This window comes from Hypanus sabinus, chromosome 6 (genome assembly GCF_030144855.1).
Source record: "Hypanus sabinus isolate sHypSab1 chromosome 6, sHypSab1.hap1, whole genome shotgun sequence".
In the NCBI taxonomy this organism is placed as follows: Eukaryota; Metazoa; Chordata; class Chondrichthyes; order Myliobatiformes; family Dasyatidae; genus Hypanus; species Hypanus sabinus.
In genome coordinates, this window is record NC_082711.1 from 175673360 (window position 1) to 175691782 (window position 18423).

At 40.4% G+C, this 18423-nt stretch overlaps 1 protein-coding gene across 1 annotated transcript in view; it reads left to right on the forward strand.

Annotated features, from left to right (window-relative positions):
• The window catches only part of brip1 (BRCA1 interacting helicase 1), a 257110-nt gene that overhangs the window by 33467 nt on the left and 205220 nt on the right, over positions 1-18423 (forward strand). The window contains exon 7 of the mRNA XM_059973652.1: positions 14479-14763. Within this exon, the coding sequence (XP_059829635.1) occupies positions 14479-14763 (285 nt within the window). The remainder of the gene's footprint in view (positions 1-14478; positions 14764-18423) is intronic.

The window sequence follows — 18423 nt, forward strand, 5'->3', positions numbered from 1 at the left end:
AAACCCCCGTAGGCTATCTAATAGTGAGTCGGTTCGGATGTGCCAGGAAAAGGGTCGCCACAACCAATTATTTCCCAAAGCAACAGGGAGCCGCAGCACAGACGTAAAAGAGCCACATGTGGCTCCGGAGCCGCGGGTTGCCGACCCCCGGTCTAGGGGATATAGTATTGTCCGATGGAAAGATAAAAGTCACTGTCCTTTCAAGCTGCAGCTTTTTGGGTTTAAGAGAGATGGTTTTAAACTTGCCTGGGACTTTTATGAGGCCAATCCGTTGTGTCGGGGGAGTGGGTTCCCCGTTGTTAGTTCCAAGTCGTTTTCCATGGTACCAGCCACCAGCCCCCAGGCAAGGGAACCGAACGCACGTGGCTTCCTTCAAATGGCTTCCCGCTACTGCGGGATCGCTAGCGTTTCTTCTGGTGTGTCTGAAAGGGGTTGTTCCCCCAGATCCTCTTTTATACTTCCTCACGGGGTCTCAGATGTCAATCAGGTTGGGATGATGCAATCCCTCTCTCAACCAGCCCACTTCGCCGGACGGCTTGCACGTAGCATAGTCCCCAATCCACAAACGTGGTCTCCAGGAGACAATGGCCAGGTCTCTCTCATTTCCTGGGTCCTCTGAGCCAACCCAATAATGCTCTTGCTATTCTCACAAAGGAGGGGGCTCCCCCGCCCCTTCGGCCCCTCAGAGCTGTGGTGCATCCATAACACTATATTGTAGGAATTTCATTTTAGCAGTTCTGTAAGAGCAGTCTGATGTTTGGGTTTGAGCTAAAAGTAAGGGACTATGTTATTCAACCTATCAGCCAATCAGGATGGTGCAATTGGGAGAAGGTTCTTAAGAACACTAGGCAGAAAGGTTTTTGTGATGGACGCTGGAGGCCTTTTTGGTGGGAGCTGAGAGAAGATGGCTGAGGATGCTGTCCCTGTTGCACAAGATAATTTGTGCAGATGAATGGCTTCAAGGATGAAGGGCCAGTACTCTTGTGGGGGAACTCATTTGTTTGAAGTGGATTTTGAGCAGCATTTGGAAGGTGGTGTGTGCTTACACACACGCTGGACCCATGGTCTGCAAGTTAAAAACAGCTTAAAGATGAGTTCCAACTTGTGTGCACATTTGGACCAGGTTAACTGTAATGGGCCCTTTTAATTTTTTTTCTTTTTCCTACTAACTGTTTGATAAAGCTGACATTCGTAAATACATTTTCTTTATAATTGTATGCAGTGTAGGATCTGTTATTTCTTGCCAACAGCTAATTGCATGGGGGCAGTACTTACACAGTATTCGCAAGATTGGGGTTTGGGTGGTCGAGACATCCCAACTTCCCGGTTTTGGTGGGACCCAAGTCATACCAACCCTAGACATATGGAGCTTGAGAATGGTGGTTTTCTCACTGTTCAGTTGCTATTAGTGAGCTGTATCTCTAGAGATGCCTGGTAAAAAGGGTTTAATTTGTAATTGCCTATATTTGTTATTTCAGTTCTCAATTCAAGTCAAATAAAATGTTGGCAATGTAAGCTGAAAAGTTTTCTATCTTTCTATCTTGTCCAGATATGTCTGGGCATACTGAGGCAGGGTGGGTACTGCATAGTAGGACAGGTTTTAGAAAAGCTGTGGAAGCAGCGCACGCGCGCACAGTCACGCACACACAATATTATGTGTCTTCATTATAAGAAAGTAATAGTATTTGTGATAGCAAACTGTCTTGCCAATGTTGCAATAGCTGCGATGCTTTCTGTTATATTTTGTGTGTATATGCTTAATTCTCAAAGATAGAACATGACCCCTCATATTAAGAAAGCATGTGGGTTCTTCTTTGCATGTAAAATTGGTGACTAAGACTAAACCTAGGCTCCTCAAGTTTTGTTGTGCAATGTGCTCTGCCGATCTCAGAGGTCCTCAGAAGTTAATGCTGTTTGCTGTCCTGATGATATGGTGAGAGGAGAAGGATCGTGTGACAGATTACTACTTCTGGGTGACCAGTGTGTCTGGTTTCTCTGCTAAAAATAAGAAATCAATTGAACACCTTAATCAAACAGGTCATCAAAGACAGGCAATTCAAAGAACTTCTAGTAGGACTGGAGAAAATCACATGGAAGATGTCTTGGATACTATGAAGGGCAACATGCCACTAAAGATTCACTTTCTGCATTCCCATTCAGACTTCTTCCCTGCAAGTCATGATGCTGTCAGTGATGAGCATGGTTGAAGGTTTTACCAGGACATTGCAGTCATGGAGAAACAGCATCAGGGCAACTGGAATCCATCAATTCATCAACTGGCAATCTGATTATTGTTGGACACTTAAAAGAGAAGCCTCAGACACAAAGTACAAATGAAACAAAACATTTTAACTTTGTTGAACTATTGCAAAGTGTCAGCACCATTATGCAATTGAGTGATGATATCTGAAAGTCTCTCTCCAAGGCGCAGGCCTGGGAAAGGTTGTATGGAAGACCAGCAGTTGCCCAAGCAGCAGGTCTCTCCACGCCACTGACATTGTCCAAGGGAAGGGCAAGGGCCGATACAGCTTGGCACCAGTGACGTCGCAGGAGTTGCCAGAGCGAGGCTGAAGGCAACATCAGACTGCCTTAGGGGCAGCTCCGGATTTGTCTTCGAGCTTTACTCCCGAAGTCTTTCCCATGAGTGGGTATGGCCGCAAGGCAGCGGAGGTTTGAAATAAGAGTTTTCCCTCTCTTAGATGGACTACCTTCTCAGACTGATGAGTTCCATCTACCTGAGATATGCAATTAAATGCATTATATTCAATAATAGTTAATTTACTTGTTTCTCCAAATGCCTACATGATACAAGTAGCCTGAAATTTTATTTGTGTTCAGCTTCAAACGGTCTATCATAAACAAAAGAAGAGGAAGCAACTCTTCCAAAAAATATTTGCTGTCCAGTGCAGTAGATGCAAGAAGACAGCATGGTTCGGATGATTGGGATTTGATGATAGATATTTTCCTTCCTGAGGCAGCACAGTTGTACCATTTCCTATACTTTGTCACTCTTACTCCACCTTTTCAGTGCCTTACTATTCTGTTAACCTTGCCCTCTACCACAACAGCTTTCATACCCAACAGCTTAAGTTCCTCTAACAATAATACACCACTGCAAAATCCATTCTTCCCACCACTTGCTACACTTCTTGAGGCACCTACTTCCACAAGTGCAGGAAATGCTCAATTTGCCCTCTCACCACTTACCTATTGTACAGGCTAAGATGCTTCTTACGATTAACATGTATTTGGTTTAATGTACTGTTTTACTGGTCACAGTACATTTTCTTTTATTTTGGTGTGACAAAGTGCAAATTGATTTCTTGCTTTGAACACTTCTGTTCAATTTGCATGAGCGTTGTTCACTCCTGGTTGCTTGACCTCTTAATGCTACATTCTACTTTCAGTAGTCTTCCTGTCCTCAGCCTTTTATAGTTAGTTCCTCAGTGAAACTGACAATAATTTGGATAACATTTGATTGGTTTGTTACAATCTTTTGGACTCAGTGGGGTTTAACAACAACTTATTTGTTATTTGTGCTTGTCTCATTTGCAGACAGCAGGTGCTGATGAAAAATTTCCTCTTTATTCAACTTCTTACCTTTACCACTGTGTTTTAATATTAAATATATATATTTTTTTGTTTTTTAGTCACTTGTCTTCCTCCCTTTCAGACTTTTAGGAAATCCGTAAATCCGTTTCAATATTTTAACACTTGAAGCATCAAGTCATTTTCTTGCTTCATGTGCAGCATTTCTGTGTTCATAGCAGCCCCTGTGTAACAGCTGTTTGGGTAATGCAAATCTGTTGTGATGGAATTCGCAAATCAGAACCTAAAAAAATATCAGATACAGAATAAAACTCGCTCTTAACGAATTTTTCAGAGAGTGAAAGAAATAAACACAAAACATGAAAGAAACAACAAACTCATTTTTTATTTTTGGTCACTCAATACGAAGGGAAATAATATTTGGTTCTGACATCACTGGATCAATTGGATGGGCAGTCATGACTGAGGCCCTCGTTTGCTATGCCGTCTCCAGTCTAAGCACACATGAACAGCTGTGCTGTTCATCTATGAGGTATGTTCTCTGATGTGCTGAATTGTGGGTACCTGCAGTAGCCACAGCAAGCTCCTTAAAGTTTGGGCTTAACTCCAATTTCACTAAGTCACTGCACTTTAACCTTACAGCCCACTGAAATACTCTACAGCACCTTTCTCCCATGAACTTCAGTTTTTGATTCCCAAAACATTTTTCTCTGATAAACCCGCTTCCTAAATCTTTTCCGAACCCATGAGAAAATGCTTTGCAGGTGAAGAGCATGGCAGTGCTGTATTCTGCAGCATTCACACGTTCTCAGACTGGAAAGGGCTTGTCAAATGCGGCGCTCAACCAAGCAAGCCAACCCAATTGATGGGATATCATAATCTAAATCTTATTGTCCCACAGTATTGAATGACTAAAAATAAAAATCAGCAAAATTAGTTTATTTCACACGAGCCTTGTTCTCAGCCCCCAACTCTTGAGTCTAATGTTGACATTAGCTGTTAAATAATGGTCATGAGCCACTAATAAAATGGCATACTATGAAAGAAAAGACATCTTTAAAGAGCGTATCTTTGCTTGAAACATTTAGATTTGATGGGAAAAGTGAGTTTGCTTTTCAGAAGCTCACAGTACAGCAGTTTTCAAGGAACTTAACTTCCATGACGCAGGAGTTGCCTGTATTAAAGTTTGCAGCATTTGGACTGTATTTTTGTAATTTTTCTGTTTTGATTAGAGTTAATTATTTATGCCAGAGTATATTTGACACGTAATTTTGTGAAAGAAAATCTCGTTGGATGTCAGTTAATTTTGAATCTGAGCCTGCAATTCTGTAATTATAGTTAAAATCAAATTACCTTTTAACTCTTGGCTACATATGCCTCATTTAAGAATCATGTAACTTTTCAAACATTTGGGTGGTGGGAAGTTAGTTGGATTTTATTTTTGATTCAGTTTGAATTTTTTTCCATTTGTTGCTGTTTTGCAAAGCTAGGTATTTTTCTTTGTTTAAAACTAGTTATGATATTGATCAATAGTCTCTGCACAATATTTGTTTTCTGCAAGTTATGATTAGCCAAAAAGTACATTGTTGAGATTTATGTTTAGTGTCAGCCCACTCTGTGCAGGTCCTTTTGAACATTTGTCAATGCTTCAATGTTTCTTTAATTGGCAGGTGGAGGTTGTGAATAAGTATTCTGTGATCATGTTGTGTAGGGAAAGATAGACTTTTTCCCATTGTTACAGCTTCCAAATAAATTACTTTTCTTCCTAGAAGTTAATTTGACACATTGACAATAACTTCACTTTGATGTAGTTGAGGATTATGCTCTTAAAGTGTTGGATAATTTGCCAACCAGATAGCTTCAGGCACAGTTGTGAAAAGTAGAAGCCATTCTGATGAAAGTAGCATCTTTATTGCATAGCTACCTTTTCAATTTTGTATAAAAGGGAGGTAGGATGGAAAGTCTCTTCATTCTTATTTTATTGCCAAGTCAGCAAATGTCAAAAGTTCAATTTGTGATTACAAACCAATATAAATAAAATGGATAGTTGGAATAACATGGATGCTAAGTATTAATTTGCTGTTCTATAGAAGAACAAAGAAATGTTTGCAGTCTATTTAATAATGAATAAGATTAGTTGCTACTCCATAATTCCTTCAAGTATTAAAGTAGCAGTATTTTGAATGATGAAGAGCTTTTGTATCTTTTGACATTAGTACCTTTTAGGACATTGAAATGGGAAAAATAATTTTTTTTATGCATATGACTAAATCGATTTTTGTTTTAGGCATCCTATGCCTCTGCAACTAAAAATGGTGATATGATGTAAAGATCCCACAAAATGGAGAGAATTATGGATAGGCGAGCACATGTTGTCCTTTCTTAATTGCAAATGCTTTGTGAATAGTTTGAAATTTTTTAGGAAAATTGCAATAGCAAATTGCAAAAACTTTTTCCGTTACGAAATTTTATTTAGGTTGATTTATTGCTTTGTTTTCATGTAACTTTTTCCATGCCATGTTCAGAATCATTAATGTGCTACACACTTTTAACAAATAAGGACTTAAGGACGATGCAGCTTTCATTACAAGCTGCAAATCTTGCTCTGCAGGCACGAACCATGTCAGACATCAGTGCACATATATCTTACACCCATGTGTCAGCTGTTTTCTGCCTAGCTGTTGACAAGAGCTCCATTCATAATTCTTTTTATCCTTTCAATGAATAGGTAATTATTCAATATAAAGCTGGATATTTCGATCGGGGCATTTAGTGCAGCAGTGCAGTGTAACAAAATCTGCTGTTATTGGCAACTTGAGAGGAGAATGTTAGAGTTCCTGCAGTGATGTAACTTTAGCTGCTTTGAGCCGCTGTTTATTTGGCACATCATTGAACCTTTTATTCTAATAACTGACTGCACAGGATGGGTCACATTTACCCTCATTCTTTCATGTATTGTAATATTTAATAGCAGACAAAGTTGAGTGGAATGGTGGGTAATTCGAACTTGCCTTTCCATAGATCAGAGACTGAAAACAAGTTGATCCTCAGTATTATGGTACAACCTAAACAGTGAGTTGGCATTTATTACTGGAGGATGATCTTACTGGTTTAAGTTGAAAGCAGCAAGTATTTCTTCTATTTGATTGATATGGTTTGAAGGTGAGCAGCATAGATTAGCCACATGATAAATCTCTGAATCTCTGAGCCCAATTGTATGAAAATATTCCTGGCTCTTTTACATCTTGCACGTTCTAACATCATGATTCGGGAGTGGAAGCCTTTTATTGTAAATTGAGAGTGTAATGTAGCAGGGCTCTGACGTTTAATTTGACAAATGCAAGCATAAGCTTCTCACTTTTATATATAAAGCCTGTTTATACAGTGGAATACTGCTGATGAAGAAGGGATTAACAGATTATTCTTAAATATGATTTTTAAAAAGTTGCAAATGACTGATGTTTTGCCAGCACAATAAACTGGTTTTAAAAATGTAATTTGGCTTTTTCAGTAGTTGATATAATGCATGCTTTTGTGATTTATGATCTTTAAAAATGAGTAAAAAATCTGTGAAAGATATGCCAAAGATTATAATTTTCAAAAACTTTACTGATGTATTCGTGCTTTATTTGCATACTGTATTTTCTTATTTTGTAATGTACTGGAGAAATGTGATTGAATGAAAACTTAAACTAATTTAAATTAAAAAGTTGCCAACAACAGTTGACAATTTTTAGCTTTGAAAGTGTGAAATGTTTTAAGATCTATTTAAGGATAACAAGATATTGGATTTTGATAAAAGTCTTGTAGGCTTGAAAAGGGAAATTCACTTGGGGTTGCTTCTCTGGATTTGGTGTATAGAATTGCCCTACAGCTGAATAACCATCTGTCGTTGAAGATAATTGCAACTTGGCAGAAAACAATTGATAACTTTCCCTTTCTCACATGTTTTTCTGAGTTCTTATTTATTCCTATCATCACTAATCCTGTTTCCTTGGCTTTCTTTTCTTGTTCCTCCAACTTTCTTCATTTCGCATTTTCATCTAATTGTTCCCCCTCTATCTTATTGTCTACCCTTTCATTTCATTTCTCCCTCCCTCCCTTTCTCTCTAACTTATTTCTTTATTGCTTTTTCACTTCATTTCCTCCCTCCTCCTCCTTCCCTTCTCTTTTCTCTTACCCATCTCTTTATTTCTCTTTCCTCACCTCCCTTTTTTCCCATCCCTCTCACTTCCTCTTTCATGTTTCCTTATCTCTCTCTTCCATTCACTCTTTTCTCAAATAATCATTGTTTTCTTCCCCCTCTCCTTCTGAATTACCTTTCACTCTTATCTTTTTCATTTTTTTCTCTTTTCTCCATCTCTTTTCAGTTTCTGAAATTGTTATCTCAACTGAAGTTAGCTTCCACAAAATCCATTGCACAAATCAATGTTCACACTCAAGGAAGTATTCTTTCTCATGCTTTACTAAAAACAGAAGCCTGTTTTGTCAATAGAGAAATCTGAATCTTGGATTTGGCTGGATTACAGCCCAAGGAAGCCTGAAAATCTGAAGTCTGACTAGTAGGAATATATCATAGAATTGTACTGGACAAATTTGAGACAATTGATATGAGTTTCAGAATGACAATGGCTATAGCATGCAAAAATACAACATTGAACTAATTTGATTGAAAAATATGGAGTATTCAGTTGTTACATATGCGGTGGTGCCAGATTGGAAATCTATTGTCACACCAGGATTGGATTTACAAAGCTGATGCTCTGTAGATAATTCAGATCGTGGAATTTTGTCCAAGTGTCTAAATCTTTAAATAGTAGGAAATAGGATATAATCTACAAATAACTAATTTGTAATGATAATTCATAGGAATCTCAATAAGCCAAATGAATGGAGAGCTGGAGCAGGTTAGTTTGAGATAAAGTATAAAGTATGAATATCTTTCAAGTTAAGTTAAAGTCAAATTAAATTATTCAGTGGAAATATTTTCCTGCTAATAGAGCAAAGAAAGTGGTTAGAAACATAGAACATAGAAAACCTGCAGCACAATACAGGGCCTTCAGCCCACAAAGCTGTGCAGAACATGTCCTTACCTTATAAGTTACCTAGGGTTACCCATAGCTCTCTATTTTTCTAAGCTCCATGTACCTACCCAGGAGTCTCTTAGAAGACCCTATCTTATCCACCACCACCACCGACACTGGAAGCCCATTCCACGCACTCACCACCCTCTTCATAATAAAACTTACCCCTGAATTCTCCTCTGTACCTACTTCTAAGCACCTTAAAACTGTTTTTTCATGCTAGCCATCTCAGCCCTGGGAAAAACCCTCTGACTATCCATACAGTCAACGCCACTCATCATCTTGTACACCACTACCAGGTCACCTCTCATCTGCTGTTGCTCCAAGGAGAAAAGGCCGAGTTCACTCAACTGATTCTCATAAAGCATGCTCCCCAATCCAGGCAACATTCTTGTAAATCTTCTCTGCCCCCTTTCTATGGTTCCCTCATCCTTCCTGTAGTGAGGCGACCAGAACTGAGTACAGTACTCCAAACTGACTCTTTGCCATCTGTGGGCAAGCCAGTTCTGGATTCACAAAGCAATGTTCCCTTGGATCCCATGCCTCCTTACTTTCTCAATAAGCCTTGCCTGGGGTACTTTGTCAAATTCCTTGCTGAAATCCATATACACCACATCTACTGCTCTACATTCATCAATGTGTTTAGTCACATCCTCAAAGAATTCAATCAGGCTCGTAAGGCACATGGGTTTGACAAAGCTATGCTGACTATTCTTAATCATATTATACCTCTCCAAATGTTCATAAATCCTGCCTCTCAGGATCTTCTCCATCAACTTACCAACCACTGAGGTAAGACTCACTGGTCTTTAATTTCCCGGACTACATTTTCTCCCTTTCTTGAATAAGGGAACAACATCCACAATCCTCCAATCCTCCGGAACCTCTCCCGTCCTCATTGATGATGCAAAGATCACCAGACGCTCAGCAATCTTCTCCCTTGCCTCCCATAGTAGCCTGGGGTACATCTCGTACGGTCCCAGTGACTTATCCAACTTGATGCTTTCCAACAGCACCAGCACATCCTTAATATCTGCATGCTCAATCTTTTCAGTTTGCTGTAAGTCATCCCTACAATTGTCAAGGTCCTTTTCCGTAGTGAATACTGAAGCAAAGTATTCATTAAGTACCTATGCTATCTCCTCTGGTACCATACACACTTTTCCGCTGTCACTCTTGATTGGTCCTATTCTGTCAATATTATACCAGATCAAGTATAGCATCTCCTCTGATAGGCTTATCTACACACTGTATCAAGAAACCTTCCTGAACACACCTAACAAACTCCACCCTGTCTAAACCCCTCACTCTAGGGAGATGCCAATTGATATTTGGAAAATTAAAATCTCCCACCACAACAACCCTGTTATTACACCTTTCCAGTGTCTCCCTATTGGCTCATCAATGTCCCTGTTACTATTGGGTGATCTATAAATAACACCCAGTAGAATTATTGACCCTTTCCTGTCCCTAACTTCCACCCACAGAGACTCCATAGACAATCCCTCCATGACTTCCTTCTTTTCTGCAGCCGTGACACTATCTCTGATCAACAGTGCCACGCCCCAACCTCTTTTGCCTCCCTCCCTGTTCTTTCTGAAATATCTTGAGGCCTGGTATTTGAAGTATCCATTCCTGCCCCTGAGCCATCCAGGTCTCCGTAATGGCCACAACATCATAGCTCCAAGTACTGATCCACGCTCTAAGCTCATCTTCTCTGTTCATAATACTCCTTACATTAAAATAGACATATCTCAAACCATATTGGTCTGAGCGTGTCCCTCCTCTAATACCTGCCTATCCTCCCTCTTGCCCTGTCTCCAAGCTTTCTTTGTTTGTGAGCCAACCACCTCTTCCTCCATTTCTTCATTTTGCTTCCCACCCCCCAGCAATTCTAGTTTAAACTCTCCCCAATAGCCTTTGTAAACCTCCCCACCAGGATATTGGTCTCCCTGGGATTCAAGTGCATCCCATCCTTTTTGTATAGGTCACGCCTGCCTCAGTGATCCAGAAATCTGAATCCCTGCCCTCTGCTCCAGTCTCTCAGCCATGCATTTATCATCCACCTCATTCTATTCCTAAACTCACTGTTGCGTGGCACAGGCAGTAATCCCGAAATTACTACCTTTTAAGGTCCTGCTTCTCAACTTCCTTCCTAACTCCCTGTAGTCTGTTTTCAGGACCTTCTCCCTTTTCCTACCTATGTCGTTGGTACCAATATGTACCACAACCTTTGGCTGTTATCCTTCCCACTTCAGGATATTGTGGACTCGATCAGAAACATCCCGGACCCTGACACCTAGGTGGCAAACTACCATCCGAGTTTCTTTCCTGCGTCCACAGAATTGCCTGTCTAAATCCTAACTATAGAGTCCCCTATCACTGATTTCAAAGTTTTGACGAATATCTTATTTAAAGATGATTGTTCAGCTTTCAAGGTTTCATTGATGAGCTAGTAATGATTCTCCAGTGGTGCCCTCCTTCATTCGGGGTTGGCCTTGGATGTTGCGACCTAGCTGTCTACATAGTCAGCAAACTGATGCCCATGCAGCAGGCTTCCTCTCTCCATGCAGCTGATGAATCCAAAGGAACAGCAGAGAGTGATACAGTTTGGTATCAGCAGTATCGCAGAAGTTGCCAGTCAACATTTAGATTTCCAGCTCCAGATTTTTCCTCTGTTTACTCCTGAAGCCTTCCCATTGAGGGGGTATAGCCAGAAGGCAGTGGAGGTTTGAGATCAGTTTTCCTTCTCTTAAATGAGCTGCCACCCATGGGCTGACAAATCCCACCTGCCCAAAGTGACTGGTTTTAAGGCGACTATGACCCGCCTTTGCCCCTTCTATCAGTAGAAATGGTTCCGCTGGTCTTAGTAGCTAAACTACATGTGAAGGGCAGGAGCTGATCTTGGTTGTCAGAGGCTATTTGAGATGTACACCTTTGGGAGCATTCAATAGGTAGTGGGAGCTTACCTCCACATCCCACTCTCCCCCCCCCCCCACCCCCCCCCCCCCGCTGCAGGATTGGGTTTACTTATCAAACTTTCTACCATGTACCATTTCCTGAGCGGTTTGTAGACGTGGAGACATGAGACTGTAGATGCTGAAATCTGGAGCACAGAAATAAACTGCTGGAACAATTCAGTGGGTCAGGCTGCATCTGTGCAAGCAAAAGGATGGTCAATGTTTTGACTTAAGACTCCGTATCAGGACTGGGAGTGGAGAGAGAAATTAGCGAGTATATTGAAGTGGTTTAGGGTTGGGGTGGGAGCAATGAGCAGGTGGAGCCAAGAGGGTAAGGGGAGATAGGAAGTGTTGAGACAGAGGCCCATAAGTGATCGAGGAAACAGATAATGGAGCGATAATGAATATATGGAACCAGGTAGGGAGAAGAAATTGATGTGGATGTGAATGATGGATAGATGGAACTTTCTAAGAAAGAACCATTGAAATGTCCTTTCTGGAGGCATGGCTTCCATTCTGTCAGAGTTAATGGAACACTCACACACATTTTCTTTATTTCCTTGCAATTCGGTCTCATTCCCAACCTACCCAGACAAAATAGAGATAGAGTCCTCACTTTTGATGACTCCTCCCCCCCCCCCCCCCCCCGGCTCCATATCCTTATCCTTCACTATTTCCTCCAGTTCCAATGAGATTCTACCTCCATTCACAATTTCCTCTCTCTCCTTCTTTCTGCATTCCACAGGTACCATTCTTTCTGTGACTTCCTGGGCTGCTCATAATTTCTCACCTACCCTTTCAATCCCCTGGATTGAACCCTGCCAACCATAGGAGTTGCAATATGTCCTCAATCTCCTCAATCATCACTATGTAGGGACCTAAAGAGCCCTTCCTGGCGAGGCTAAAATTCATATGCACCTCCTCCCTCTTGCTCTTCTGAAATCACTGCTCGTGATGTGGCCTCATTTGCAGTAGCAATACCAAGCATAGACTGGGCAACTGCACTTATACACAGTCTGCAATGGCTGCATGCATAGCAGTTAGCATGCTGCTGTTACTACTCAGTTCAATTCTGGTGCTGTCTGTAAGTAGTTTGTATGTTCTCCCCATGACCGTGTAAGTTTCCTCTGGTTTCTTCCCAATCCAATGACGTACCAGTTAGTAGTTTATTTGGTCACTTAAAAATTGTCCTGTGATAAGGCTAGTGTTAAGAAGGTAAGTTGCTGGATAGTGTGGCTTTTTTAGGCAATCAAAAAATTAAAAATAGGCTCCCCACTCCCAAACCAACATATCTGTACTCTGCTTTCTCCACTACCAGATGTATGTAATCTCAGATTTCACTTAGGTAATCTACAGTCCAGTGGTATGAACAGTTCCAATGGAAAGGTTCTAGTTTCAGGTAATCCACTCTCCCATGTTCTTTTCCCACTCTAATGAGTCTATCCAATTTTTGTCTTTGCTCACCTTTTCCATCTCTGTCCCCTTATTACCACATTACCTTCTCCCACTGTATTACATTTACCCATCACCTACCGATCTACTGACTTTATTATTTAATTTTAAATTTAAAAAATTTAAATAAATAAAATTTATTTTCCTTTGGTTCACCTTTCTAATGCCTTCCCTCTGCCCTAACTGGTTGCATTCATATCATCATCAAATCCACACCCTGCGACCCTCCACCAATCAGCTATCAGCCTCTGTCTCAAAATTTGTGACACACTTCCCCCAACTTTTCCTGCCTGCTTCCATCTTCTCCTTATTCCTGTTTCCCCTTCTTTCTTCCTTCCTCCCCATCTTCCACAGATGCAACTTGGCCAGCTGAGTTCTTCCAGCAGTTTATATTTTGCTTGTTGACATGACTGAAGGGCTGATGAAACTCTTGATTTTCTCTGAATATTTAACAGCTGGTCATTGTCCTCAGTAGACTTAGATTGACCAGCATATAAGAAAGAATGGAGCACTTTCCGGTTTCTTTCCACTTTAGCCTCAGATTAACTTCTGTATTAGAGCTAGAAGAGTCAGCAACCTTTGGAATGATGTGATAGAACAGCATGGAGTAGCTTAGATACAGACTCTTTCTATTGGGTAGAATGTGGTTTACTCCTCAATGACACCATCTTTAAATGGATAACTGTGAAATGATCAACCAAAAGATAAATGAATATTTCATATTTAATTTATCCTATTTACAGCTCCAGACATGGACATTCCTTTTTTTGTTACTCATTAGCCCTCACAGTTGTATTTCAGTCTCTGCTTTTATCATTTCTGTCATTTAATGTTTCTGTTTTCACACTACCACGATGTTTATCTTTTGCCTGGAACTTAAAATTTATTTCATGTTAAATCTTACTATGAACAGTCCTTGATCAGAAATGTTACCTCTTTTTCTACATGTGCTTTCTGACTGAATATTTTCAGTATTTCCTGTTTTAATTGCTTATGATTTATTTTTATTAGTAATCCTGCTAAGAATTGAAGCTTTGTTAACAAATTGAAGATGTTTCTATAGATTTTTATATCAATCGTTTAATAAACTTTTATTTAGAAGTGTATAAAGTGTAATAGTTTGAATTGGTCATTGGCTGGTTTTGATTTCTATAATTTCTAAAGTCATATTCTCCCCACATTGCCATCAACTTTATCCCAGATTCTAGCATTCACCTAAACTCTGGTTAATAAATTGATTTCCACTTGTTTTCTCTCTAGTTACTCAATTACCTTGGTTTCATATCTGTGTGGTAAATCTAGTGCAAAATAACTCTTCTAAACTGTTAATTACATTTAAATAATTATAGGATGATTAATATGCAAACTGTAAATTGCACAAGATATTTCAAATAAATCCAGTGATTAAATTGTTTTCTTTCTTTCTCTCGCAGGTTTCTCGCCCCTGTAACCTGTGCACTTGCTGTTTGAAGACAAATAGAAATGATGAAAGTGTTGCAAAAGGGAAGGATAATGTAAAATCACAAGTCCCAAAAATATTTTTTGGCACTCGCACACATAAGCAGATAACACAAGTCACTCATGAACTTCGGCGTACAGCTTACTCGTATGTTCGAATGACTATCCTGTCCAGTAGAGATCACACCTGTGTACACCCTGAGGTCTCTAATAGTTACAATAGGAATGAAAAATGCAAGGAACTCCTAGAGGGGAAAAATGTAAGTAATCTTCTCTTTATCAAAAGTCAGGCACAGGTGTTATTTCCTTTGGCTGTCTTGGGCTAACTCCTTATCCGGTTTCCAAGGAATTGTTGAGGGTGGGGATGTTCTGGGAGCTGTTTCCTCCTCTTAACTATTTAACTGTGCACCTACCCTTCATGACTAGTTGAGGCTGTTCTACAGAGTTTGTTAGTTGTGAGTTAGCTTCGCTCTGTTTTTTGCATGCTGATTTTCAGTTTAATATTCCTGTATTTCTGTTTTGGAATTTCAGTAGTTTGGTACCTTTATTTTTAGGTATACCAGTTAAGGTATCCAGATTTTGGAATGGCCTTCTGCTCTCTTTTTTTAACTAGGGTTATTCTCTTAGCTTGATTCTAGTATCAAGGATATGCTGTATATACAGAAAGGTGTTCCGGAAAGTGCTGCGTAGCGTAATGAATGATCCCACCATACTCATGGACTGTTAGTCTCCCTTCCATCATGGAGGAGACAATGTAGAATCCATGCTAAGACCACTAGACTCAGAAACAAGTTACTTTTCCCAAGCAGTAGTGATCAACACCACCACCCACTAACCCACCCTTCCATGTCCTCGATCACCACTAATTTATCATTTTCTTTGTGTATGTACATATGTATATAAACTTTAAACAAACTTGAATCTAGTAGAATGAAAAATTTGCAAAGACATGAGAATATAAATTATAATGTTGTGATGTGTGGTTCTGTTGTTGCTGATGGCGCATAGTACCTCATGGAGGCTCAGCTTTGAACGCCAATGTCTATTTTTAAATCCATATCATTTAGAATAATTGTGCCACAAAAACCAATGTAAAGTCTCTTTACAAGGGCTTGGTGGTCACTTCTATCTGCAGTGGTGGATTGTCAGGACAATTTCTTACAGGTTTATCAGTGATGATTTGCTGCCTATATGATGCAGATCTAATCAAGCAACTATTTCATTTTGGATTAAGCCTGCAGGTTTTTGGTGTTACAAGAATACTCTGTGTTGATATTCTGAAGTTGCATTCCTCTCTGAACTACCTTCAGCGTTTTCCAAGTGTTGGTCACATTGGCAAAGCACTGATTCATCATCTGAGAGAGTGATAAGTGGTTGTCAGAGGAAGTTTCTTTTATTATAGAGCAGGGGTGTCAAACTCAAATACACAGTGGGCCAAAATTTTAAAAATCGGTACAAGTCGAGGGCCGGACTGGTTCAGCGTTTATTGCAAAACTTATTGAAATGAATTTATTACACATATGAACCTGGAACTAACAAAGCTTAGGTTATTGCTTACAAAACATTGAACATTAAATAAATAAAAAATCAGTTGCATTTATTTCTTATGGCTTTATCTGCAGCTTTTCCGGAGTAATTTCTAATGAAAACATTTTTCCACAGGCCAACACTCTGTGATTCACACTAGTCTAAGCCAGATACTTGGCATCTCATCTTGGATGCAAGTTCATCAATGTTTGGAGTCAGGCTCTGAGCTGAGGAAATCCTCAGAATTGAGGGAGGGTGTTCATCGGAAAGATGACTCCTGTGTGATGTTTTGTTTATCTTCATCAAAGAGAACAATTGTTCACACAGATATGTGCTGCCAAACATAGAGAGCATTTGAGCAGCTTGGGTACGCAGCTGGGGCATTGTGTCAGGAATGAAACGTAGAAACTGTGCAGCACCCACCGAGTCATACTTTGCCTTGAGTGTGTCACTACATTGGAGTTCAATCAGCTCCATTTGTATGTTGGTTGGTGCGCTTTCCACGTCAGCTGCAAATGGATTACTGAGCAGTTCAAACCTGCTTTTTTGGGCTTCAAAGTCAGCAAATCGCCATGTGAAGTCGGCACCAAGTATGCTAAATTTTTCAGCAAACTTTGCACGTGGTAACACTGCGGTAGAAACCTGCTCTTTCATAGTTTGGCAACACGGAAAATGGCTCAAGTTTTCTTGCTGCATCTGCGTCTCCCACAGGCGCAGCTTGGTTTTAAAAGCCCTCACTGCATCGTACATGTCTGTGATCACACAACCCCGCCCCTGAAGCTGCAGGTTGAGCGCGTTGAGATGGCTCGTGACGTCACACAGAAACGCCATTTCACAAAGCAACTTTTTATCCCGGGGCTCTGTTGTGTCTTTCCCTTTGCTTTCCATGAACTGACAGATCTCCTCACGCAACTCGAAATATCTTTTCAGCACTTTTCCTTGGCTTAACCATTGCACCTCTGTGTGATAGGGCAAATCATTATATTCTGAACCCAACTCCTCCAGAAACGACTTGAACTCGCGGTGATTTAAACCTTTGGCTCTTATGAAGTTAACTGCTTGTGTTATGGTGCTCATTATATGTTCCATTTTCAAGGCTTTGCCACACAAAGATTCCTGGTGTATGATGCAGTGATAAGCTGTCAGCTCACCTGCGCCATTTTCCTCCCATATCTTCTCCCGGATCCTGCCCACCAATCCACTCTTTTGACCTCACATCGCGGGCTTCTGTTTCTTGTCCAGATGCTTGTATTTGTCGTGGTGTTTCGTTTCATAGTTTCGTCTTACGTTATATTCTTTAATTACAGCCACACCGTCTCCGCATACAAGACAAACAGGTTTGCCCTTTATATCTGCGAACATATACTCTGCCTCCCACCTGCCTTGAAAACCCCTATTTTCAAAGTCCACCTTTTGTTCAGCCATTTTTGGGGTGAGGGATAGCTGAAAGTTGACCACACGTGACTAGCGCCATAAGGATGCTGATGAGAGAGTAAGGCAAGCGCGAGCAATGCACTGGCAGTGCATTGTGGGATTTGTAGTATTAGTGGTGCATGCAATATACCGGCGGGCCAGCTCTAATAGAGAAAAAAATTATTCATTAATGATATTCAGGAAATAAACCAGGGAAACCGAATAAACACTAAAAACCCTGAAAACCTGGTACCTGAATAAACTCAGCATTAGCCATATCATACGCCATAGGCGCTTTGATTACTGGGGCCAGCTTTAATAGTAATCAGATATTATCTCACGGGCCAAAGATAATTCCACCGCGGGCCGGATTTGGCCTGCGGGCCTTGAGTTTGACATATATGTATAGAGAATTTCCAACAATGCCCGTCTTCTGTATATTCCCGTGTATTCCATAGTGGTCACCCCCATCTAGTAGGCCTGATCTTAAGTCATTAAAAAGGTAAATATGGAATAGAAAAGTAAGCTAGCCAATAATATTAAGGAGGATACCAAAAGCTTTTACAGATACATAAAGTGTAAAAGAGAGGCAAGAATGGATATCAGACTGTGGAAAACAATGCTGGAGAGGTAGTTAGGGGAAATGGCAGATGAACTGAATAAGTATTTTGCATCAGTTTTCACAGTGGAAGACATTAGCAGTATGATGGAAGTTCCAGGTATTAGGGGTTATGAAGTCTGTGAGGTTACCATTACTAGGGAGAATGTTTTTGGGAAACTGAAAGGTCTGAAGGGAGATAAGTCACCTGGACCAGATGGTGCACATCCCAGGGTTCTGGAAGAGGTGTATGAAGAGATTGTGGAGGCATTAATAATGATCTTTCAAGAATCACTAAATTTGAGAATGGTTGTGGAAGACTAGAAAATTGCTAATGTCACTCCATTCCAAGAAGGGAGAGGAGCAGAAGAAAGGATAGGCC